General features: G+C 34.9%; 1 protein-coding gene across 1 annotated transcript in view; it reads right to left on the minus strand.

Moving 5' to 3' along the window:
• The window catches only part of MINDY3 (MINDY lysine 48 deubiquitinase 3), a 91,084-nt gene that overhangs the window by 54,726 nt on the left and 10,046 nt on the right, over positions 1 to 26,312 (minus strand). Inside the window, exons 2-9 of the mRNA XM_078149674.1 lie at positions 23,561 to 23,640; positions 21,992 to 22,052; positions 18,544 to 18,717; positions 14,991 to 15,042; positions 13,818 to 13,932; positions 11,432 to 11,505; positions 10,408 to 10,487; positions 10,262 to 10,323 (exon numbers count right to left, since the gene is read on the minus strand). Of these exons, the coding sequence (XP_078005800.1) occupies positions 10,262 to 10,323; positions 10,408 to 10,487; positions 11,432 to 11,505; positions 13,818 to 13,932; positions 14,991 to 15,042; positions 18,544 to 18,717; positions 21,992 to 22,052; positions 23,561 to 23,640 (698 nt within the window). The remainder of the gene's footprint in view (positions 1 to 10,261; positions 10,324 to 10,407; positions 10,488 to 11,431; positions 11,506 to 13,817; positions 13,933 to 14,990; positions 15,043 to 18,543; positions 18,718 to 21,991; positions 22,053 to 23,560; positions 23,641 to 26,312) is intronic.

Raw genomic sequence — 26,312 nt, forward strand, 5'->3', positions numbered from 1 at the left:
TTTAATTTATTTTGATTTATCAACAATCACTTCCATATGCTTTTGAGTTGAAATTTTTCTCCCCCTTCCCCCCACCCTCCCCAAGAGGCACACAATCTGATATAGGCTTTACATTTACATACCCATTAAACATATTTTCACATTAGTGAAGTTGTAAGTAAAAATTAAAACCAATAGGAGGAACCATCAGAAAGATGAAACAAAACTCAACAGAAGGTAAAAATAAGTGATAGCGATTCGACTTCCATAGTTCTTTCTTTGGATGTGGACAGCATTTTCCATCCGAGGCCTCTGGAGATGTCTTAGATCCTCTTGTAATGCTGAGAAGGGTTCAGTTTAACAATATTAGTCATTGCATAATGTGGCTGTTATTGTGTACAAAGTCCTCTTGGTTCTGCTCACTTCACTCAGCATCAGACCATATAAGTCTTTCCAGGTTTTTCTGAAGTCAGCCTGTTCATCATTTCTTATAGCACAATAGTATTCCATTACATTCATATACCACAACTTGCTCAGCCATTCCCCAATTGATGGGCATCCTCTCAATTTCCAATCTTTGCCACAAAAAAGAGCTGCTATGAATATTTTGTACATGTGGGTCCTTTTCCCATTTGTTTGATCTCTTTGGGATATAGCCCTAGAAGTGCTATTGCTGGATCAAAGGGTATGCACATTTTTATAGCCCTTTGGGCATAGTTCCAAATTGTTCTCCAAAATGGTTGGACCATTTCACAACTCCACCAACAATGTATTAGTTCCAATTTTCCCACATCTTCTCCAACATTTATCATTTTCCTGTTTTGTCATGTTGGCCAATCTGATAGGTGTGATGTGGTACCTCAGAGTTGTTTTGATTTGCATTTCTCTAATCAATAATGATTTAGAGCATTTTTTCATATGACTATAGATGGCTTTAATTTCTTCATCTGAGAACTGTCTGTTCATATCCTTTGACCATTTATCAATTGGGGAATGGCTTGTGTTCTTATAAATTTGTCTTAATTCTCTATATATTTTAGAAATGAGGCCTTTATCAGAGAGACTGGTTGTAAAAATTCTTTCCCAATTTTCTACCTTCCTTCTAATCTTAGTTGCATTGGCTTTGTTTGTGCAAAAACTTTTCAATTTAATGTAATCAAAATTACCCATTTTGCTTTTCATAATGTTCTCTATCTCCTGTTTGGTCATGAATTCTTCTGTTCTCCATAGATCTGATAGGTAAACTATTCCTTGTTCTCCCAGTTTACTTATGGTATCAGCCTTTATATCTAAGTCATGAACCCATTTTGACTTTATTTTGGTATATGGTGTGAGATTTGGGTCTATGCCTAGTTTCTGCCATACTCTTTTCCAGTTTTCCCAGCAGTTTTTTTCAAAGAGTGGGTTCTTATCCCAGAAGCTGGGGTCTTTGGGTTTTTCAAATAATAGATTACTATAGTCATTGACTACTGTGTCTTGCATATTTAACCTATTCCACTGATCCACCTCCCTATTTCTTAGCCAGTACCAAGCAGTTTTGATGATTGCTGCTTTATAATACAATTTAAGATCTGGAATTGCTAGGCCACCTTCCCCTGCATTTCTTTTCATTAGTTCCTTTGATATTCTGGACCTTTTGTTTTTCCAAATGAATCTTGTTATTATTTTTTCTAACTCTATAAAATAATTTTTGGTAGTTTGATTGGTATGGCACTGAATAAGTAAATTAGCTTAGGTAGGATTGTCATTTTTATTATATTAGCTCGGCCTACCCATGAGCAACTGATGTTTTTCCAATTATTTAGATCTGATTTTATTTGTGTGAAAAGTGTTTTGTAATTGTGTTCATAGAGTTCCTGGGTTTGTTTCGGAGGTAGACTCCTAAATATTTTATAATGTCTACAGTAAGTTTAAATGGGATTTCTCTTTCTATCTCTTGCTGTTGGGCTTTGTTGGTAATATATAGAAATGCTGATGATTTATGTGGGTTTATTTTATAGCCTGCAACTTTGCTAAAGTTGTTTATTATTTCAAGTAGTTTTTTACTTGATTCTCTAGGATTCTCTAAGTATATCATCATGTCATCTGCAAAGAGTGATAGCTTTGTTTCTTCTTTGCCTATTCTAATGCCTTCAATTTCTTTTTCTTCTCTTATTGCTAAAGCTAAAGTTTCCAGTACAATATTGAATAACAGTGGTGATAATGGACATCCTTGTTTCACCCCGATCTTATTGGAAATGCTTCTAGCCTGTCCCCATTACATATAATGCTTGCTGAAGGTTTTAGATAATGCTATTTATTTATTTTAAGGAAGACTCCATTTATACCTATGCTTTCTAGTGTTTTTAATAGGAATGGGTGTTGTATTTTATCAAAAGCTTTTTCTGCATCTATTGAGATGATCATGTGGTTTCTGTTGGTTTTGGTGTTGATATGCTCAATGATGCTGATAGTTTTCCTAATATTGAACCAACCCTGCATTCCTGGTATAAATCCTACCTGGTCATAGTGTATTATTCTTGTGATAAGTTGCTGCAATCTATTTGCTAGTATTTTGTTTAAAATTTTTGCATCTATATTCATTAGAGAAATTGGTCTATAATTTTCTTTCTCTATTTTGACTCTTCCTGGTTTAGGTATCAACACCATATTTGTATCATAAAAAGAATTTGGTAAGACTCCTTCTTCACCTATTTTCCCAAATAGTCTATATAGTATTGGAATTAATTGTTCTTTAAATGTTTGATAGAATTGCATGTAAATCCATCTGGCCCTGGAGATTTTTTCCTAGGGAGTTCATCAATGGCTTGTTCAATTTCTTTTTCTGAGATGGGGTTATTTAAGTATTTTACTTCCTCTTCGGTTAATCTGGGCAATTTATATTTTTGTAAATATGTATCCATTTCACTAAGATTGTCAAATTTGTTGGCATATAGTTGGGCAAAATAATTCCTAATTATTGTTTTAATTTCCTCTTCCTTGGTGGTAGCTTCCCCTTTTCATTCTTGATACTAGTAATTTGGTTTTCTTCTTTTTTTTAATTAAATTAACCAAAGGTTTATCTATTTTATTGTTTTTTCATAAAACCAGCTCTTAGTTTTATTTATTAGTTCAATAGTTTTCTTAATTTCAATTTTTAATTTTTCCTTTGGTTTTCAATATTTCTAATTTGGTGTTTAGTTGAGGATTTTTAATTTGTTCTTTTTCTAGTTTTTTTAGTTGTATGCCCAATTCATTAATCTCCTCTTTTTCTATTTTATTTATGTAAGCATTTAGAGATATAAAACTTCCCCTAAGAACTGCTTTCTCTGCATCCCATAGTTTTGGTATGTTGTCTCATTATTGTCATTCTCTTGAATGAAATTATTATTGTTTCTGTGATTTGTTGTTTGACCCAATCATTTTTTAGGATTAGATTATTTAGTTTCCAATTATTTTTTAGTCTATCTTTCCATGGCCCTTTATTACATATAATTTTTATTGCATCATGATCTGAAAAGGATGCATTTAATATTTCTGCCTTTCTGCATTGGATTGTGAGGTTTTTATGCCCTAGTACATGGTCAATTTTTGTGTATGTGCCATGTACTGCGAGAAAAAAGTATATTCCTTTCTATCCCATTCAGTTTTCTCCAGAGGTCTATCATACCTAACTTTTCTAATGTTCTATTCACCTCCTTAACTTCTTTCTTGTTTATTTTGTGGTTAGATTTATCTAGTGCAGAGAGGGGGAGGTTCAGGTCCCCCACTAGTATAGTTTTGCTGTCTATTTCTTCCTGTAACTCCCTGAACTTCTCCTGTAAGAATTTGGATGCTATACCATTTGGTGCATATATGTTTAGTAATGATATTACTTCATTGTCTATGGTGCCTTTTAGCAGGATGTAGTTTCCTTCCTTATCTCTTTTGATTAGATCTATTTTTGCTTTGTCTGAGATCAGGATTGTTACCCCTGCTTTTTTCACTTCAGCTGACACATAATATATTCTGCTCCAGCCTTTTACCTTTACCCTGTAGGTGTCACTCTTTTTCAAATGTGTTTCCTGTAAACAACATATTGTAGGATTATGGTTTTTAATCCATTCTGCAATCCGTTTCCATTTTATGATAGAGTTCATCCCATTCACATTCACAGTTATGATTACTATCTGTGTCTTTTTCTCCATCCTTTCCCCCCATTTATGCTTTTCTTTCTCCTTTTTCCTTTCCCCCCCTTCAGTAGTGTTTTGCTTTTGATTACTGCCTCCTTCAGTCCCTTCCCCCTTTTAGTATCCCTTTCCCTTTTCCTCCCCCCCTTCTTTCCCTGCCTCCCTTTTCTTTCCCCTTTTCCCTCCTACTGCCTATAAGGCAAGTTAGATTTCTATACCTAACTGATTATATTATGCCCTTCTTGAGCCAAATCTGATGAGAGTAAGGTTCAAACAATGCTCCCCCCTTTCCCTCTGCTGTAATAGGATTTTGTGTCTTTTCCTGTAATGTAATTTACCCTTGTCTGCCTCCTCCTTTCTCAGTACATTTTCTAAGATCAGATTGATCCACTTATTTGGATCCATTTAACCCACTTGATTAGATTTTTTTTTATCATTACATCAAAGTCAACTAATATCCACCCTCTTTATGTATACTCCTTTAACATGGTGTAATAACAATACAGTTCTCAAGGGTTGCAAGTCTCATATTCCCTTGTAGGGGTTTAAACAGCCCCCCCCTTATTAACAACATATTGTATCTTCTGTCCCATTTACCTTTTTAATCCTTCTTGAGTCCTGTACTTGAAGATCAAATTTTTTGTTGAGCTCTGGTCTTTTTATCAGGAAAGTTTGGAAGTCTCCTATTTCATTGAATATCCACCTCCTCCCTTGAAAAATGATGCTCATTTTTGCTGGGTAATTGATCCTTGGCTGCATTCCAAGCTCCTTTGCCTTAAGGAATATCATGTTCCATGCCCTGTGGTCTTTTAATGTAGAAGCTGCAAGGTCCTGTGTAATCCTGACTGTGGTTCCATGATATTTAAATTGTTTCTTTCTGGCTGCTTGCAGCACCTTCTCTTTCATCTGGTAATTTTGGAATTTTGCTATTATATTCCTTGGCATTGTCAATTTGGGATCTCTTTCAGGTGGTGATCGGTGGATTCTTTCTATGGTTATTTTCCCTTCTGGTTCTAGGACTTCTGGGCAGTTTTCCTTTATGATTTCCTGAAAGATACTGTCCAGGCTCTTTTTTTCATCATGATTTTCAGGTAGTCCAATAATTTTTAAATTGTCTCTCCTGAGTCGATTTTCCAGGTCGGTTGTTTTACTGACAAGGTATTTTACATTTTCATCTATTTTAATTTTTTTTGTTTCTGTTTGACTGATTCTTGCTCTCTCATAGAGACATTAGTTTCCATTTGTCCAATTCTAGTTTTTAACAGATTGTTTTCTTCTGTTAGTTTTTGTACTTCCTTCTTCAATTGGCCAATTGTGTTTTTTAGGGACTTGTTTTCTTCAGTGTATTTTTTTTCCAATTGGCCAATTGTATTTTTGAAGGACTCTTCTACCTCTCTCATTTGACTATTAAAATCCTTCTTGAGCTCTTCTAAGAAGGCTTTTTGGGCTTCAGACCAGTTCATATTCCCTTTTGTTGTTGCAGATGTGGGTTTGTTGACAATGTTGTCCTCTTCAGAATTTCTGTCTTGATCTTCACTCTTCTCATAATATGAATCTATGGTATTTTCTTTTACTCATGGTTTTCTTTATTCCCTGGCCTTTAAAGAGATTGAGCTCTCCTGCTGGGGAACAGAGGACACTGACCCAAGCTTCTTGTGTTGGGAGCCTAGGTCTTGGTCACTGGCTTTGTGTGCTGGGGCCTCTTATGTTGGCAATTGGAGGCTGTAGGTTTCTGGCAGCTTACCTGTGTTGGGCTGGAATCAGCAAGGCTGGAACTTTCAGGCAATTCTAGGTTGCCTGCTTTTCCTTTCCTTTAGCTTTCTTCAGCTCCTTTTAGATGGGTGCTGCAGGGTGTTTATCTGCCTGGGGCCCCTGCAGTGTTGCTCCCTCATTTCTGCTAATGCACTGGGAGATTCCTTTGAAGTAGAGTGGTGAGGCACCTGGTAGTTTTCTGAACTGGTTTCCACCAGTTCTGCCGCCCTCACTGAGGCACTTGGAGGTCCAGGTGTTTGTTTTGCCTGCTCTACCACCTGGGCTTCAGGATTTCTTCACAATTGGAGGCTGCAGGGCTCCGACAGCTCACCTGGTGCTGGGTTGGAATCAGCAAGGCCCAAGCTTTAGGAGGCCTTTAGGTTGTTTTCTTCACCTCCTTTCAGATGAATGCTGCAGGGTACTTATCCACCTGGGGCCCCTTGTAATTTTGCCTCCCTTATTTTTGCTGAGGCACTGGGAAACCAGTTTGCTGGGCTGCTGCACTGCTGCTCCCCATCTTTCTTCTAGTTCAGGTGTTCTAGGGTTTTTTTTCTGGGGTGATATTTTCTGGGTTTTCAGAGGTTGATAGGGGAGAGTGCGAGCAACTACCTTTTCACTCCGCCATCTTGGTTCCCAGAACTTTTATTTATTTTTGATGCACGGTTTTCTAAACACTAAACTTGGACTTAGGAAGATATAGGTCTGAATCTATGTCAGGCACTTACAACGTATGTAACCCTATGCAAGTCACTTAACTGGTCTTAGCCTTAGTTATCCATCTGTAAAATGTGGATAATAACAGGACCTACCTCATACACAAAGACACACACACACACACACGTGTGTGCATTTATGTATGTATGTATGTATGTACGTATGTATGTATAGGATTGGTCCTGTGATTGGACTAGACCTGTGATTTATCTGGTATAGAGAAATACTCCTTGGATAAGGAAATTCTACCAATGCAAGTTGCTACCTTCCCTGCAATTTAGTCTTAAAGTGCTATCCAGAGAGCACTAAGAGGTTAAATGACTTTCCCAGGGTCACACAATTATTATGTGCCAGAAGGCCGAACTTAAATACAGGTCTTCCTGGTTATAATGCCAGCTTTCAGTGCACTAAGTCCTTCCTCTATGTCTGCGCTTGCTATATAATCTATCAATTTTTAAAATTTAAAAGTTTATGTAAGTGTGAGCTATTATCATTGTTGTTGTTATTATACTGTCCTGTCAGAGTATAATGGAACAAAACTGAACCTTTTCTTGGTGACTCAGGACATTATTATGAACCAATTATTCCCATTTCAATATCTCCTAAATCTGTCTTTGGAAGTGTGGAAGGTTAATTGCTGAAAACTATTATAGCTTCAGATTGCTAGGCAGACATTTTTGTCTTACTTGCATAGTTTTTCTGGCTCAGCACTTGCTAGCATTCAAAAGGATAAAAAGCAACCAGTAAAACAATATTAAATAAGATTGATTATAACAAAATTGTTTAAATTGATTGAAATCCAACATAAGTTGGGAAAAACAAGCATCATAAAGTAGGAATTAACCTCCACTCCCTCCAAGTGGTGTGAATGGAACAGTATTCAAATGAGGCAATTACCCAAATCAGGCTTATTTTTATCTTGAAGGCTTGCTTCCAACTACTCATACTACATTTTAATTTATAAGATTTTTGAGAGAAAAACAAAGATGCCTCTGAATCATCTAATTTATTTATTAAGGCTATTCATTTACATTTTCCACAACAGGATTGAGAATTTGAAAGCTCTTAGAAAGTGCCATTATTCCTCATTTTCATTAACCCTTGACACCAATTCAATAACCACTGGCACCAAGTCTCTGCTGAAAATAGCATAGCTACAATATATTCAATAGCATGAACATAAGGGAAAAAAGCAATACTGTCATACATAGGCAAAATATTGCCCTGAACATTAGCATTTCATAATAACCCTATCAAAACGTTATATTCAAAAGCCTACCTGATGTTTAAAAACCTTTCTATAATGCTGTCTGTCCAAACACTCTAGGAAACTAATGTTTTTGCCTTATATGACTTAACGGAACAAAATAGCAGCATTGGGTTTCCTGTACCTATACTGTAATTCTCTTCCTTGATTTCATCAGTTCCCACAGTTCTCCTGAACTTCAATCCTACATTACACCAATTTCCAGTTGGACAACTTCAGTGAAGCATCTCAAACTCAATATGTGTAAAAGAGAACTAATATTTTCCCTTATATCCAACCTTCTCTGGATTTCTCTATTTCTACTGCAGTCATTGCCATCTTTTCAGTCACTCGGGTTTGTATTCTTGAAGCCATCTTTGGCTATTTTCTCTCTACCCTCCTACAGTTAATCATTTGCCAAGACTTGTTAATTTTATCTCCAAACTTATCTCACAACAACTCTCCTCTTTCTATGCATATGAGCACCATATTAGTTCAGATCCTCATCAAATCTCACCCAGACTCCTACAATAGGTTCTGTGCTTCTATCCTCTCCCCAATGCAATAAATTCTCCACAAAGATGTCAAATTGGTATTCCTCAGTCACAGATCTGACCATATCACCCATTATTCAAAATCTTCAAAAGTTCCCTAATGTCTCTAGAAAAAAAAAAAGGCAAATTCCTCATAAGACCTAGCATTTCAATCTCTTCTCAGTCTGTCTTCCATCTAGTTTTTAGGCTTATTTCCTCTTCTTCCAAGTCATTCATCCTCCTTTCTAGTCCAGGGAGTTGGCTGGTCCGTGAACAAGACATTTTAGTTCCCACATACCTGAATGGACAAGTAGTTCTTTGTGTCTGGAATTGACTTTCTCCTTAATTCTGGGTCATGGAGTCCCTAGCTTCTTTAAAAGTAGAGCTCAGGTGACAATTCTTACAAAAAGGGCTCAGGTGACAATTTCTACTAAGTCTTTACTGATATCACCTATTTATTAGCACTCTCTGACTCTAGCAAATACTTTGTATTTATTTGAGGACATGTTGTACTCTCCCTGAACAACCCCCTCCCCCTTTATATGCAAGGTCCTTATAAGCAGGGATCATTTCATTTTTGTATTTGTATTTTCAGCACCTAGCAAAATACCTTACAAAAGTAAACACTTAAAAATGCTCCTGAATTGGACTGAGAACAAGAAAGACAAATGAGAGAAACTGCCACAGAACTATAAGGCTCTAAAGTTAACAATTTACTGTTTATTATTCTGTCTAAATGTGTGGATTTGCTATCTATATGAAGGAGATGCATCCACAAGGCCACCTAATTATACCTTCTTCAGTATAATGTGAATCTCTTCACTATGAACATTATCTTCTTCCTCCCTAATGGTCTGCCACGCTGATGAACAAAGGTTTCTAATTATATGTTTCTGATATGACTACATACAGAAATGGATACCATCTAATTTCCAGTGTAGTATATGAGACAGTGGGTTAAGTGATTCAAAGGAACGAGTCCATTTGTTACTGAAGAAAAGAAAAAAGAGCTGGTAGCAAAGTGAAAAGAAAAACGAATTAAGATTGTCAAGAAAATTAGAATCTCCTCCCAGCTTTGCCAGTAATGAGCTGAATGACCCTGGGCAAGCAAGTCACTTTAACCTCCCTGGGCTTCTGTTCCCTCATCTGCAAAGCCAGAAGCTTGAATGAAATGACCCTGCAGGTCTCTTCTAGCTCTAGAGCTTAGTGATCTTAGGATTTTAGGTCGGAGGGAGGATGTTTCTGTGGTTTTCTCCATGAAACTGTTCTCTCAGCTACCCGGAACTAAAACATTTCTAACACATACTTCTAAAATACTGTTTAAAAAAAAATCACATTTATGGTAAAAATTATGATTAAAAAAGAAATTACCTCATCATTTTAAATGCAGTTATGGTTGTATGGATTTATTCTTATAGAAAGCCATAATTTAATTTCAACTTCATTTTATGAAAGGCATCTCAGAGAACTGCGGCAACGACTGTCCCACTTTCTCATGTGTTCTTTAGGTAGTTCTTTTAGAAAGTCAAGTCTATTCTATTTCTAGCTGTGGCCAAATGAAAAATTGTCTTTCCTTGAGTAGATGGACTGATTAAATCATTTCACATAGAAGTTACATTCACTATCTTATTTCTGCAACATGTAACAGTAAATGGGGGGAAAACTGTTAAGATTTCTGAAATGATCAGATTTATTATTAGGCATATCCTAAAAATTTTAAAATAGCAAAAACATTAACTAACAAAGAATGGGATACAGGTATTCCAAAAATTGTGAGTATTTATAATGGTTCTCTATGTACTTTTGTTTATAAAAGAAAAATTCAGTAGCTTCTTAGATTTTTTTTTTTTATAATTTTAATTTAAGAAAATTAGGTAGATTATAAGTACCTCTGACCCTGTAAAGGATTCTACTATTGGGACACTCTTGTCCTCTACAAGGTAATGGAAAGCTAGAAAACAGACAGAAAAAATAGTCAATTTACACTAGACACAATTAGAAAAAAAGTTACACAAATAACAAAGAATATACTTACTCATTCCTGAGCACTCTCTATCTCCATCCCATACATTAGAAACAGCATGCCCAGTTAGTAGAAGGTTAATTAAACTCTGGCTATTTAACATAAAAAAAAAACCTATAATTAATAAACAAAAATCCAGCAGCAAACAACTATTTGTTTTGAATGAAATTATTTCAAAGACACATAACATTTAACTTTGATTAAATTCTTTGCATTGAATTTTGCTACCTTGGGGGGAAGGTGGGTGAGAAACGACTCTGAATTTCAAAATTTTTCATTTCTAAAATGTCATTTAATCATTAAAAATCAACACTGATAACTTTACTCCACAATGTATTCTGTCCTCTATATTCTATATAAATTTAAAACCCTTACCAAAGGTAGCATATTTAAGAGAAGAGAAGGCTGAATTGATAATATTTAATATTAAGCCCATTTACTTTCATTACTGAGTATCCAAATTATCTAGAAATACTAACTGAAGTTTCTAGCTTTTTATTTTTGATAGCATTATGAGCTGAATTCACCTATGTTGTCTTGAAAATAGGCAGCTACTACTGACTACATCAATGTATTGGAAAGGATTGATCTTTTCGCTCTGTTTTCTTTCCACATCTCTCAAAAATTATTTTGAATAAAGGAAACAATAAAGTGAAGTAAAGAATTAGTAAAACAGTAAAGGTTAGAGAAACAGAATGAAACTGCTACTGATTCCTACTTTTAAGAAGGGCTAAATTTTATTCAGGAAATAAACAAAAAATATTCATCTATGAAACAAAATAGAATTTTAAGAATCACCAAATTTCATTTTTCTAACGCAAAAAAAATTATTCTGTAAAATGTAAAGTATTTTAATATATTGAAGAAAACTTCATTTAATACTTTATACATAAGAAAATTAAGTCATAAAAGATTTATTATGTTCATTTTCATGTTCCTGAACAACACTGTTCCTAAAAATAGTACTGTTAACTAGATCCTACTAACTGTGTTTTATGTTAGGTCATGACTATATTAAGATATCTTAATTCATTACCTGCCATGTCCATATACAGGATCTATCAAAGGTTCTGTTGAATCTTCAATTTCATTTTTTATGTTTTCAATACCCTAAAGAAACCAATTATTACAATTCATTGGCATTTTTTTAAAAATTAGATTTAAAGTGTTTTACACTGATCAATCCCTAATATAAAATAAGCAAATAGGAAAAAAATAAATGCTTTTTGTAGTTGAAGACATCTCAAGTAAAAATAATGATGAAGTTTATTAGAAAGGAACACAAGTCCTAACATTATCTTTTTGTGGTCTATAATAGGTTCTGTGAACTGAGAAGAATAATTAGTTCCAATAAAGTATATTTCTCATGTTAAAAGAGTTAAATTATGCCCTGATTTTAAGAGATAATAGGAAGAAAAATTAGTTAACATTAATTTTACTTTTGGGGGGAGGAGGGCATTGGTAGGGAAAATATGATGTAGAAACTGTTTCCATTGAGAACACTGATACCGAATAGGAATTTAATTTGTTTTGTATAGTATAAGTATAAGACAGTTGTCTGGGGTCACTGAAAGGTTTGACTTGTACATGGTCACACAGCTCTAGTATATATCAAGAGCAGGGCTTGAACCCAGGTTTTCATAACATGAAGCCCAGTATTCTATTAGTTAGGACTCACAGCCTCTCAGTCTCTCAGTTTACTTACCTAACGTATCTATTGAGGCATACATTTGATTATGGTTTCAAAATGAAAGGTACCTAAATATCATATTTCATAAAACTTTATGTATTTAAAACACATACTAACTGTTTGTGGCAAAAGAATTTACCCACAGTAAAGGAAATGTTTACCATTAGCTATGCAGTAGAGTTTAAAAAAATGAAAGGGTTGATTCTGACCTTGTATTAACACAATTTTCTAAAAATACATTTGAATACTGTTTAAAAAAAAAGCATGAAACTTCCTAACCCACAAGCAGGCTATATCTATTTGTATAACAAGGGAAAACAAGATGCTTAACTTCTATAATTACACTGGTTACAAAAAGAAACTGATTCAGATAAAGTGCTCAAAGCAGCATGAAGATGTAGTTGGATTAGGCTAATAGCTCTCTGTAAAACTGTAATAACAGACCAATATCAAATGTATCCTGAATACCTCCAACACTCAAAATACTGCAGGAGGATGCAAATACAAAATAATCTTAAGGAGCTTAACTGATCACCCACAATGCAGAAAAGCATATGGCAAATACCAAATATGGAGGGAGAGATCACTGGACTCATTTGAGAAGGCTTCACATACAAAGGATCCCTGGGGCTTGACAGATAGGTAGAAATTAGGTGAAGCAAAGTTTTAGGCAGGGAAAATGTCATAAGCTCAACATAAGATTGTCCTAGTAGTTAAAAAAATAGGTCAATGAGCATAGTGTAGGGGGTTCATGTATGTGAGGAGTTGTGAGAGGTTTGAATGAAAAAGTAAGTTGGGACCACATTAGAAAGGGACTTAAAATGCCATGCTATGGAGTTGTTCACTCCTAAAGAATGGGGAGAATCATGATAAGCTTTTGGTCAAAACAGTAATTAGAAAAACCAATTTGAGGGCTGTGTATAAGATGGACTGGAGTATAAAGAGACTTGAGATAGGGAGAAAAGTGAGGAGGTAGTAACTGTAGTGGTATAGACCTTTACTAGGATGGTGGAAATGGAAATTAAAAGAATGGGGCAGATGCAAGAAATACTGTCAACAAATAATCAGTGGGACTTGCTGACAGATTCAATATTGGGGTTAAAGAAGAAAGTTAAAAAGGTTATTAAGGATCACTGTGGTTTTGAGCTTATGTGACTTGGAGAATGACTGGCAGAAATACAGTGGCCAGGAGGAGAAATTATTTCGGGGTAATGATAAATTCTATTTGGACTTGGGGAGTTACAGGAAATAACAGGATATTAAAGTTAAAATGATCAGAAAGAAATTAAGGATGAGGAACTAGAACTGGAGAAAGAGGACAGAACTTGAAGCATAAATCTGAGAGTCATCCATAAAGAAGTGATCACTGAACCCAGACAGAAACTAAGAAAAGAGAGTTTTAAAGAAGTGGTGGGGAAAAGACTCAAATGCTTTACAGAGATCAAAGAGAAAAAACAGTTAGAAAAAGCCTCTGGATTTGGTCATTAGAAAGGCAGTCTCCACCAGTGACTTCACTGTGGTGCCTGAGGGTGGGGAAGCCAACTCTTCAAGGAGTAAGTAGATGAGGATTTTTCCATATAGTATGAAGTAGAATATAGCTATTTCTAAACCTTAAAACAAAACCATCTAAACATTGGGACTAAGTAATATTCAACTCAGATTCGTCTCAAAAAGGTAAGAAAGTAACTGAATTGAAATAACAAAAGTCACAGGTATTACTTCTTAAACAAACCTTTGTTAGTATCACAGAATACAGAAAAAGCAATACTCCAAATTTGTTTGCCCACATGGAACACTGATCCCAAATAGCTTCTTTTAGTTCAGGAAAACTTTTGAATGACCTTTTGCTGGAGGAAAAACAAGAAATGAACATTAGTAATTTGTTCATAAAATAGTATAAACCAACAGTCAAAGAAAAGGCAGAATATTGAGATTTTAAATTGCTTCATATGTTTAAAAAACTATAACCAATAAGATACTGAGTTATTAAAAAGACTCTCTTAAAATCATATTCATTAGCACAGATGAGCTGACTATTTACTTAACATATGGAATTAAGTAAGACTGAAATCCTGCTTGGGAGGAACCATCTCTGTATCTCTCACCTATGCATTATATAGGCTGGGTAATGTCTGGGATTAATAACATTATCCAATAATATATGTCTTAAAAATACAATTTAGAAAATAAGGTAGCTTTATTCTGAGGCAATTGAGTAGAATCTTGAATTTCTGATAATGAAAATAATAATAAAAAAAATTTTGCTAGGCAATATGAAGTGGTCAAAAACAAAAACAAAAAAACCTCTTCTTTCCTGAAGTTTCCTATAGTCATGGAATCACAGGTCTAGTTTAAAAAAATAATTGAAATAACCTGAAATATTCAAAAAAAATTTTTTCATAGATATGAATATGAGAAACTAAGTCACAACTGAGCTAATTTCAAAGAAAGTGACCTCTAAATTGTGATCCAAACTTCACCTTAGTAAATTCTAAAAAGGAAGCATGTCTACTCTTTTATCATGTAATAATGAGTTGAAAAAATAGTTCTATAAAGAAGTTAGGACCATATAAATCTTTCCATTCTCTTAGGGTGAGGACATTTGTTATTTAGCATTAATTATATTTTTCCATTTTCCTTATGAAAATAGATTTCAATGAATAAAATATGTTTAGATACTTAATTAGGATTTGGGTAAATTTTAATATGTCAGTACATCACGATTTTCTATCCTTTAAATACAACATGAAAAAAATTATCCTGAAAGTATTCATTTAAAATCCACATTCAACAGTTTCAATACTATGATTTTTAAGCACCTTTCCCCTTTTCATAGCATGAATGAACATCAAAAAGTAATGCGCCCACAAGATAAGTATTTTAAATGTTCCAATGTATTACTTACTGAATTAATGAATGAAACCGCTCAAAGCCAAGCTCTTCGACAGCCAAGGCAGCTATACATAAAAGACACTTTTCAGCACTACACATGGCAAATAAATGACACAAGATACACACAGCAAGCTATAAATATTTTCAAGCTTCAAACCTATTTCCTTCCCCCTCTTAAAGTTACCAGTTTATCTTCAGTTTTATTATCATATGAAGAAAAAAACACTTTGGCATTTAAATTATTGTGATTAAAATTCAGATATTTTTGACACAAATTACAAAATAGTGATAATAACATTTCCTTTTAATTAAGCTAAGCTACTAGGGCTTGCAGAATGGGTAAAAATTTCAGGTAGCATTTTGTCCAATTTATAATTGTAAGCATAAATTCTGATCTGTAAATTTTTTAAATATGTGTTAACTAAGTTACACCTTACAGTCAGCTAAAAAAAACCACTACTTTTTAAAGAAAAGCAACTATCATCATTTTGCAAACATAGGATTTCTATTTTTAAAAGTTATCTAACACTCAATTTAGTAATAAGACTGCTTTTAAAAGTTACTTCTGATATCTTTTAAATTGTCATCCATTGCAAAATGACCTTTCGTTACTATTTTTCCTTTATCTTATTAATTGTTGGTGTTTACATGCCTCAAATGTCTAGAAAAAAACAGAGCATTCTGAGTCTATACAGGTTCAACAACTGTGTTAGATCTGTTTCCTTGCAATTATTCATACAACTTTTGAGTGCTTTTGTCAGTTTACCTCTTTAAATTGTATTTTAAGAATATGCGAATATAAACAAAAAACCAAAATAATTAAGTAAAGGGAAACAATGTCCTCCAGCATCCTGTGTCAACGGAAAAAATGCCTCATTTAATTTAAAATGAATAAGCTTTAAATTCCAGCATTTAAAAAACAAAAAAGAGCTAACCAGACAAGGTTTCTCAGTGACTAGCTATGAAAATTACTGCTGATTCATTCTGAATTCACAGTTTAAACCTGACCTGAAGTTACATTTGGATAAGACTTTAAAATCTTGTTTTCTTTTGAAAAGACAAATACTTTAGATATTTTAATAAATAAGTAGAAAGATTCATTCATAAATCAAATATATCACTTATGACAGAAACAAGTTGTAACTGAACCTGAGACTCTAATATTGCAAACATGTATGCATTTACTAACAAGCCACAAGTATACACCACATAAGCCACTGAAACTGGTGTGCTTACACAAAGTAAAATATGCAATTCAGAACAAAAACCAAACAAATAGTTCATACTAAAATGTTAAAGATTGTGTTTCATTTTCTACAAATATGACTAATTCTGGTGACTGACAACCCCAATGTTTTTTATTGGGGTGTGTCCCATGAAAGCAGACATAAAAAAGTTAATTTAGAATAAAGTGTAAAGCAAAAAAACCAAAACAAAACACAGCTTAGCAGGCAAGAATAATGGAAAGGTACTACAGAAACACAAGAAACAGAACAAAGCATAGAAGAAGGAAAATAACAGGCACAAGAAAATATTTATGATGAAGTAATATTTCACATAAAAGTCTAATTCACTTTTAAGCATCTAAGATACAATTTCAAAATTTCCTGATAAAAGCAAATATAAAAACAAAAATAACCCCACATCCCTAAAAACAAACCCTCCAAAATTTGGGAACTATTTGTAAGGATATAATACTATCTTAACTTTTTTTTTTTAGGCAATTGGGGTTAAGTGACTTGCCCAGGGTCACACAGCTAGTAAGTGTCAAGTGTTTGGTCTGAGGCCACATTTGAACTCGGGTCCTCCTGGCTTCAGGGCCAGTGCTCTATCCACTGTGCCACCTAGTTGCCCCTACTATCTTAAATTTTTAAAAAAAGTATAGTTTCAATGAACTATAATGAGCTATAAGTTTTAAAATGAGGCAGCAAGTATAGTTATCAATTTACTGCATAGAATACTTCAGTATGACAACACATATCTTAGCACTCATATGAATTAGCCTCATGAAAAGAATATATTTGATTAATGGTCATTTAGGTAGGTTATGTTTGAAATTAAATACTTTGAATACTCACATACCATCTGTACCTCAAACTAAGAATACTATATTAAGTATTTAAATGATCTTTATATGTACTCTATAAAGCAATATACATAATTGTTTCAAAAGAAATCATAAGTAGGCCTATTATTTTCACCCACCTAATGAACACTAAACACACATATCAACTACAAAAATAATTCGAAGGGCCATCTTTCTAATAGAAATAGGAAATATCTTCTTTTCATTAGTTTAATAGCGAAAGGCTTTATTGTAAATGCACCTGGGCCAAAGACATAACTAATTAACCAAGCTCATCATATTTTAATTTTAGAATTGAAACATGATAAAGAATTACACTAAACAGCAGTCATAATTCAGTGGGATGTGATTATGAAAGAATCAGGATGGATGTCGCAAGGATAAAAAAATACTTTTTAGAAATCTGGCACCCAATTTGGAGAGAAAAAGGAGAGGGGAAAGAGCAGGAGAGGGACAGGGACTCAGAAAGAGAAAGGGAAGGAGAGTTTCCAAGTTTCTTTAGTACTTTGATTTCTTTGGCTACAAACTGGAATAGTATAAAATGCTTAAGAGATGAAAAAATATTCTATAAGGAGATAGCTAAAGATGATGTTAGTATAAAAACTAAATCTTGATAGCTACAAGAAATTTAATATCTTGAAACAAAATTATAGAAGTGGCTTCTATACCACTAGAAGATTATTATACATCATAAAATGCATAAATTTACAGAACAAGTCAATTGGCTATGAAATACAGAGAGGTAGAGTCCACCTTCAGGATAGTAAAAATAGATAATATCTTGGATTATCAGCTTAGACACAAAAGTCACCACCCTGTATTTTGAAATACTTAAGTAAAGGTACTTTTAAACTTTTCTTTTTAGTTTGCTCTTTTAATATCATGTGGACAGTAATGCTAAACATTTTAAGAAGAATCTCAGTTTTGTATAAACAAGACAAACAAATAATATTGATATAATCTGGTAAGAAATGTCTCATGTGGAAATAACTTTATTCTAGGAAATATCTAAAAAAACACAGAGGGTTTTTTTTTTAATGGAGTAAAGTAAAACAGAGAGTTTACTATAGATTGTCTTATTTTTCCCTTTTGGAATGCCAAAGAAAAATGTTAATTACAAGAAAAGATAGAGGTGTAAAGCTGTAGATAGGAGGTGTATCCTGAGCTCGCAGGATGAGGCTCAAAAAGTACAAGAGAGGGTAATGAAAAAGATAACCAGAATTAAAACATTGTTGTCTTTGATAGATATATTTTTCCTTTCTGAAAAAGTAAAAATGAAAGAGGACTACTAAAAGAAAACTAATGTCCTCTCTTGTCTCTAGATGAATGGAAGACTTATTCAAAAAGTATTAGTATTCAGACTTCAAATACAGGCTCACAAATGAAGACAAAAAAAGGGATTTTTTTCCCTTCTTAAACCGTAAAAAGTTTAAACTAAGTGCAAAATAACATTGCGAACAAAATTAAAAAGGCATCTTACAAGTATGTTCCTCTTGACAACTAGACTCTGCAGGGCCTTCAGAAATACTTGCAGTGTCCTCGGTGGTCTTTCCTCTTATCCATGCTGCCAAGCAGTAAGACCCAGAGTTGTCAGAGCAGGCAGTTTCTAAAATATCACACAGGGTATGACAAAGAAGATCCTTCCGTTCTTCCTCTAAAATTGACACAAGTTATAATGTTGTTATAAATATCATCCCTAAGAAAAGATTAAACATTGTATCTTGTCACAAATTGTAATACCATCAAAATGTATGTGTGTTTGTAAGTGTGTGTATGTGTCTTTATACAGGGAAGGCAAAGGAATCAAGAGGGGCTGGGGAAGGTTCTGTAGAGGGTGGGATTTTAGTTATAATTTAAAAGACACCAGAGAGTTCCATGGTCAGAGTTAAGGAAGAAGACTGTTCCAGGCATCAGAGACGGAGAAAATGTGTGGAGCAGAGAGATGGAGTGTCTTACGTGCGGAATGGTCCAAAGGCCAGTGTCACTGGGTTGAAGAGTACATACATGTTGTGGAACAAGGTGTATAAGAGTGGAAACGTAGCAGGGGGCTAAGCTATGAAGCACGTTGAATGTCAAATAGAGCATTTTGTATTTGGTCTTGGAGGCAATGGGAAGCCCTTAGAGTTTACCGAGTAGGGTGTGACATGATTGGACCTGAGCCATAGGGAAATCAATTGAATGGCTGAATGGAGAATGTACTGGAGTGGGGAGAGACTTGAGGAAGGCAGAACCACCAATAGGTTATTTCAGTAATCAAGATGTGAGGTGATGAGGGCCTGCACCAGAGTAAGGACAGTGTCAGAGGAGAGATGTGCAAAGGTAAAATAGACAGGCCTTGGCAACAGCTTGGATATAAAAGGAAAGAGTGAGAAATGACTCCTAGGTTGGGAGACGAGGAGGATGGTATTATCCTTAACAATAACTGGGAAGGTAAGAGGTGGGAAGGACTTGGGGGAAAGATAATGTGTTACATTTTGGATAAATAGGTTAAGATGTCTGCTGGACATCCAGTTAGAGATGTCTGAAAGGCAGCTGGAGATTCAAGATTGGAGTTCAGCAGAGAATTTGTGTCAGGATAGGTAGATTTGAGAATCATTAGCATAAAGGCAGCTAGGTGGTGCAATGGATAAAGTGCTGGACTTGGAGTCAGGGAGACCTGAGTTCAAATGTGGTCTCAGACACTTACTAGCTGCATGACCTTGGGCAAGTCACTTCACTTCTTTGGCTTCAGTTTCCTCATCTCTAAAATTAGCTAGAGAAGGAAATGGCAAATCACTTTAGTATCTTTGCCAAGAAAACCCCAAATGGGATCATGAAGCATTGGATATGACTGAACCAAGTGAACAACAAACATAAAGATGATAATTAAATCCATGGCAGCTGATAAGATCACCAAGTGAGGTAGGCAGTACAGAGAGAGAGTGGGGAGAAGAGAGCTCAGGACAGAATCCTGAGGGATATCTATGGCTGGGGGTATGATCTGGAGGAAGATCCATCAAAGGAAACAGAGAAGCAGTGGTCAGATAGGATGGAGGTAAAATAGGAGACGGCAGTGTTCCAAAAACTTAGAGAGAGAGACAGAGTATCAAGGAGGAGAGAGTGATCAACCGTGTCAAAGGCTGCAGAAAGATCAAGGAGAATAAGGACTGAGAAAAGGCCATATTACTGACTGGAGAGAGCAGTTTCGGTGGAATGATAAGGTCAGAAGACAGATTTTAAGAGTTTAAAAAGAGAGTGAGAGGGAAGAAAGTGGAAGCACCTATTGTATACAGCTTTTTTGAGGAGTTTGGCTACAAAGACAGAAGAGATGATGGCAGGGATGAAAGGGATCAAGTGAGGGTGTTTTCAGGATACAGGAGGCATGGGCATATTCGTAGATTTAAAATAAGTGAAAAAGTGGGGAATTACAGGGGCTAATCTTAGTTGGAGGAGACAGGATGGAATGGGATTGCCTGAACAAGTAAAGGGACAGGAGTGAAGGAGCTGAGAGTGGCAGAAGGCACTTGAGTAACAAAAGATGAGGAAGAGGGAAGAAGAAGCTGAGGGCAAATAGCCTCAATCTTTTCTGTAAAATATGAGACAAGGCTTTCAGCTGAGAGAGTACAAGGATGGGTAGCCATGGAAGGTTTGGAAGAGCAGCTCTGGAGAGTGGGATAATGAGTTGATAAGGGAGGTATAGTAGGTTTCATAACATAAATTTGCAGTGGACACAGTCAAAACAGTTTTGTGATTTTTCTTCACCTTTGTTCAGCAGCACATGTATAAGAGCGAAAGTGAGAAATGTAGAAATGATCTAAGGTTGAGGACTATATGGGTATAATTAATAATATGATAAGGGGACAAGTGAGAGAGGACCAGAGTTTTATTATTTTCTATTACTGGATTACATAGACATAGTTTTTTAAAAGGAAAAAAATTAGCTATTGTAGGATTAAAACACTTTTTTTCTGAGAAGTGCCATTTAGCACTGTCAGGGAGGAATGTAGGGAGTGAAAGAAGAAGGAAGGGATGAAAGGTGGAAATAAAGGAGGGAAGAAGTAATGAGAAGAGAAAATTTCTTTTCTGAAAAATTTTTTTAAATTAAGGGGACGAACAGGAATTTATGCAGTATTCTGAACTACAGGGAAATTACAGTATATATAAGCACACATTAGAAATACTACAAAATTATAAGTAGTCATTGGTTGATCACATTTTCAGATGTTTGTTTCCAAAACTGTTCATGTTTCATTTTCTACTTTTTTGCAGTGCTCTTAAAAAAAATAAGTTTAATCAACCAATCAACATACATTTATTTATTAAGTGCCTACTAGAGGATTCTGAGAGGCAAAGTTTAAACACCTGATACTGTGCCATGTGACAGCTCCAGCTACAGAAGGACTGCCAACTATAATGGTCTATAAGATTTAACCAAGATCTTTAGTTAAAACCATGGTATTTGGAAATCTAGGGGAAAAAAGTACTTTTATATTTGGATTCAGTGCATATTCATAATATACATACAGGGTAAAAAGAAAAGGATTTGAAGTGAATATCATATCCGTTTTAAAAGAATTATGTCTACACTAGTATTTTTTGCTTACCAAAAGTATGCATTACCATGTCTTACATAAAATTTTGTATTTATAGTCAAGTGGTAAAACAGCAATTAAATATGTGAATTTAGAAAAATTACACATTCCCTGCAATTCTTAATATAGTTTTACTGCTTTATAAATATTTTCAAATGAACGATTAAGTAGGAAGAGTTATAAATTAAGAAAAATCTACTTTAGAGTAAGAACTGGATTTTTTTTTTTGAGATCTCAGTGAAGGCTGAATGATGTGTGGAAAGAGTTCATGGTATATGCCTGTTGATTAGTAAAATGCATTTAAAATAACTTTTAAAAATCAAGATAAATAATTATCAAAAAAATAAAATAAAATACCTTGGCATTCTCTCCAAGAAGATTTTTCAGAAGTAAACAACAGCTTCTTCAAAAGAAATGCCTTTATGAAATTAAAGCAACAATTATTAGAATACATAATAAACACAGCAAAAACTCAAATGTTAATCTCTAATTTTAAAGTGTAAGTAATCTAACTCATTTCTCTGTTCAGATCTTTTAGTTATGCTTTAAAAGTTTCTGCTGAATTGAAATTTCCCCAATATGAAAACATACTTTTAGTTTTTTTATTTGAACTGATTTTACTAATAAAACGGATTTAAAGTTAAAGCTAATTTTAAAACTATCTATGTCATTGACAGAAGTTCAAAATATTATAATTGTATATTATATGTTTTATATATCATATAACCTATTATATTTTGTATATACATTATATATTTATATAATAGCTCATTCTTCTTCAAGCACGTTATTCCCAACAAATGGAAACAAATGAAGGCAAGAGGCTTAACAAGTATGTGTCTCCTTTGGACTTCTCCATCACAACCCCAGGAACCTCATCATCTGGCAAGATTTCATCAACCTTTGTACTCACACCACATCAATATTCTCTGCCTTTAGGATTCCTGATTGGAGAGTACAGTGAAGAGCTCCTCTTAAAATTTCCATTTAAGAAGGGTACCCAGGCCAGTCAAATATTCTCCACCCACTTTCCCTTTCAGCTTCCCTTTCTGTTGTTTTCTGAGGTAGATTATAAGCTCCTTGAGGGAAGGAATTTTCCTTTTTGTACTTGTATGCCAAGCATTTAACCCAGTGCATGGCATGTAGCAGGTACTTAATAAATTTTGATCAAATGACTAATCTATAATATAAATTGTTATTTGTCCATAGTAAGCAGACTGGTGCAGTGAAAAACATGCTAGTCTTGGAGTTAAAAACATTTGAGTCCTAATTCTACCTAGCTCTGTGACCAGGAGCAAGTCATGTCACCTTCCTGAGCCTCAGTTTCCCCTACCTCGTTGAGTTGCTATGAAACTCAAATAAGATAACAGTGACAAAGCACTTCACAAATTTGAAAGTGCTATATGAATAAATATTTGTTCCTATTATGGTGAAGTGTAGTATAAATGAATTTCTCTTCAGGTGTTCAAAGAAGTACATCTAAGGACACTGAAAGCACACATTATAAATCAGCAATTTTCCCCTTTACACTTACAAAACAACTTATACAAGTTCAAGCTGATTGAGACACCTTATGTCCATGATAAACAATTATACAGATTTTTGTAAACCAAAACATGAGAGGCAGTACGGCACAGGCATAATGGCTAGACGGCCTGCCTTGAAGGCAACCTGGATTGAAGATCTGCCTCTGATACTTTACTGGTTGTGTGACCCTAGACAAATGACTTAATTTCAATGGCTCAGGAAGCTTTTTAGAATTGTAAGTTACAGCTGAAATGCCCAGAGAGATACACATTGCTTGAAAAGTTCTCCAAACCAATGCAATCACAAGTCCACACTAACTCCTTACAAAAACAAGCAATCCCCAGATTTAACAGAGTCTTCTCACCATGCATTTTGTAAACCATCAGCAGAACATGTTACCTGAACAGGAGCAATAACTGCACAGGGGCCACCTTCAAATTGTTCCAATGCAGAACCTTCTGATTCACTAAACACAAAGCCTAAAGGTAAAAGTAAAAATAAATGATTAAAAATATCATTAAATATTTCTATGAGAAACATCATTCATCAGAGTAAGCAAAATATCTGTGGAGTAAATCGATTAGTGGAATAAAAGGTTGGAGACACATCAAATCTATTGATTAGGAAAGGAATATGTGACACAGCTATTGGTAGCTAAGTCTAAACAATCAGATAACTCTCTGTGCCTTGATTTTCAATTTGTAAAATGAAGAGAATAAATGAGATAACATATAACAAACTTTCGTCAACTTGGATTTTAAAAGATAATAAAAACTTAGGGTTTGGTATTGCTCTATTTTGTTTTCTTCACTGCTTAGAAGAAGAAAAGAGGCTTTTTGGTTACTTTTGACATAGTATTTTGACTTTTCAAAGCCTTCCGAGAAACACTAAAAGCCATACATCTATCTTTCAACACTGAACCATATTCCCTAAAATAAGAATGTAGAGTGGTGTTAAAGAATAATAATAATAGCTAGCATATACATAACACTTCATTGTTTGGAAATCTCTTTCTACATATTACCTCCTTTGGTCCTCATAACCCAGTGATGTAGATGCTGTTATTATTATTTCAATTTTATAGCTGAGGAAACTGAGACACATGTGTTAAGTAGGCCTCAGATCTTCCTGAGTTTGGCTTTAGGGTGATAATCTCTAAAGCTCACTGTTTCTTATTTAATTTACTCAATGCCCAACCAAAAACGGGCTGTGCAAAGAATATCAAGGGCAGAGGCCCTTGATTACCTTTATTTACAGCTATCATGGTTGATTCTTCTGGGGATTGCAAAGAGTTTGTTTTGTCTAACACAGAAATTCTATATAGGCACAACCTATATAACAATCAGGGATCTAATAAATGTGTATTGGTATTGGAATGGTTTCATTCCTTCCTAAAAAACTAATTCTAGAATGCAGTCTTCAGGATCTGTGATATAGTGAGACTGCCTGAAAGTGACCTTTTTAGGGCACAAAGAGCTGAATTGAAGAGTACGTGGGGCAGGGAGGTATAAGAAGGCTAGAAAGGTGGGCAGGAGGAGAGGTTATAATGGGCTTTGAAAGCCAAACAGAGGATTTTATAGTTGATCCTGGAGGTGACAAGGAGCTGTTAGTATTTATTTATTGAGGGGAGAAGTAACATGGACTTCAGGAACTGAACTTCAGGAAGCTCACTTTGACAGCTAAATGAAGGATGGACTAGAGTGGACAGAGACTTGTAGCAGGCAGCCCAACCAGTAGGCTACTGCTATAATCCAGATATGAGATGAGGGTCTACACTAGGGAGGCAATAGTGTCAAAGAAGAGACGGGGTCATATATGAGAGATGTGATAAAGGTAAAATAGACAGCTTTTTGCAACAGATTGAATATTGAGGTGTGAGGGAGAGGAAGTCAAGGATGACATCTAGGTTGCAAGCCTGAATGACTAGAAGGATGATGGTGCCCTCAACACTAATAAGGAAGTTAGGAAGAGGGGAGGGTTTGGGTTGAAAGATATGTTAAGTTTAAGATGCCTATAGGACATCCAGTTCAAGATGGCCTAGAGGAAGTTTGAGATCGAAGTCTGGAAGTTAGGAAAGAAGTTAGGGCTAAATAAGCAGATGTCAGAATCTTCACCATAGAGATGATAACAGAATCCATGAAAGTTGATAAGATTGCCAGCTGTGATCTAGTGGGAAATGAGAAGAGGATCTAGGATAGAGCCTTGGGGAACAACCAGTCAGTGGAGGTCAGCTGTTAGATAAAGATCCATTAATGGAGACTGAGAAGGAATAGTCAAATAGGAGAAGAACCAGGACAGAGTAGTGTCATGAAAACTTCTGAGTTATCAAGGAGAAGAGGCTGACCAACTCTGTGTCAAAAGCTACAGAGGTCAAGAAGGATGAAGAAAGACTGAGAGAAGGCCATTAGATTTGGCAAACAGATCACTGGTAATTTTGGAGAGAGCGGTGACTGTCAGACTTGGTTGATTAATTTATTAGTTTTGCTGAACTTCCTTTTTTTACCTCTCTTTTATTCTTTATTACAAGGAATAGCTCTTCGGGGAGGGAATATGTTTGGAAATTAAGACATCAGTAAAAACTTTAAACAAAAGAGCTGAGTTGCTGCCATATGAGGGTCATTTAAAGGAACTCAGGCTGTTTAGCTTGGAGAAAAAGAATCTTAAGAAGGACATAACAGTATTAAGGTACTGAAAACAGTCAATTAGAAGAGAGATCAGACTTGTTCTGCTTATCCCAGAATGTTGAACTAGGAGCAATGAGCAGAAGTTGAAAAGAGGCAAGTTTAGATTTGATTTAAATGACCTGTTTCAAACCATTAGAGGTATCTAAACCCCACTTTTTAAAAATTTTGTTGCTGCATTTTGTTTTTATATCCCAGGCATTTCACCACAATTCTCCCTCTCCCATTGAACTCTACCTTGTAACAGAAACATTTCAGCAAACTGATTAATACAACAACTATGCTGGATAGTACATAAGTATGTTCTGCATCTGAAGGCCCTCACTTCTCTACTAAGAGAGGTGAGAGAGTGTTTTAACATTAGTTTTTCCAGTGGGGGAAAAGGAAGAGTAATAAGTATTCATTAAGCACCTATTAGCTACCAGGAACTGTGCAAACAATTACCAAATATCATGTCACTTGATCCTCAC

Source organism: Phascolarctos cinereus, unplaced genomic scaffold, assembly GCF_003287225.1.
Source record: "Phascolarctos cinereus isolate Bilbo 61053 unplaced genomic scaffold, phaCin_HiC Scaffold_1;HRSCAF=81, whole genome shotgun sequence".
Lineage (NCBI taxonomy): Eukaryota > Metazoa > Chordata > Mammalia > Diprotodontia > Phascolarctidae > Phascolarctos > Phascolarctos cinereus.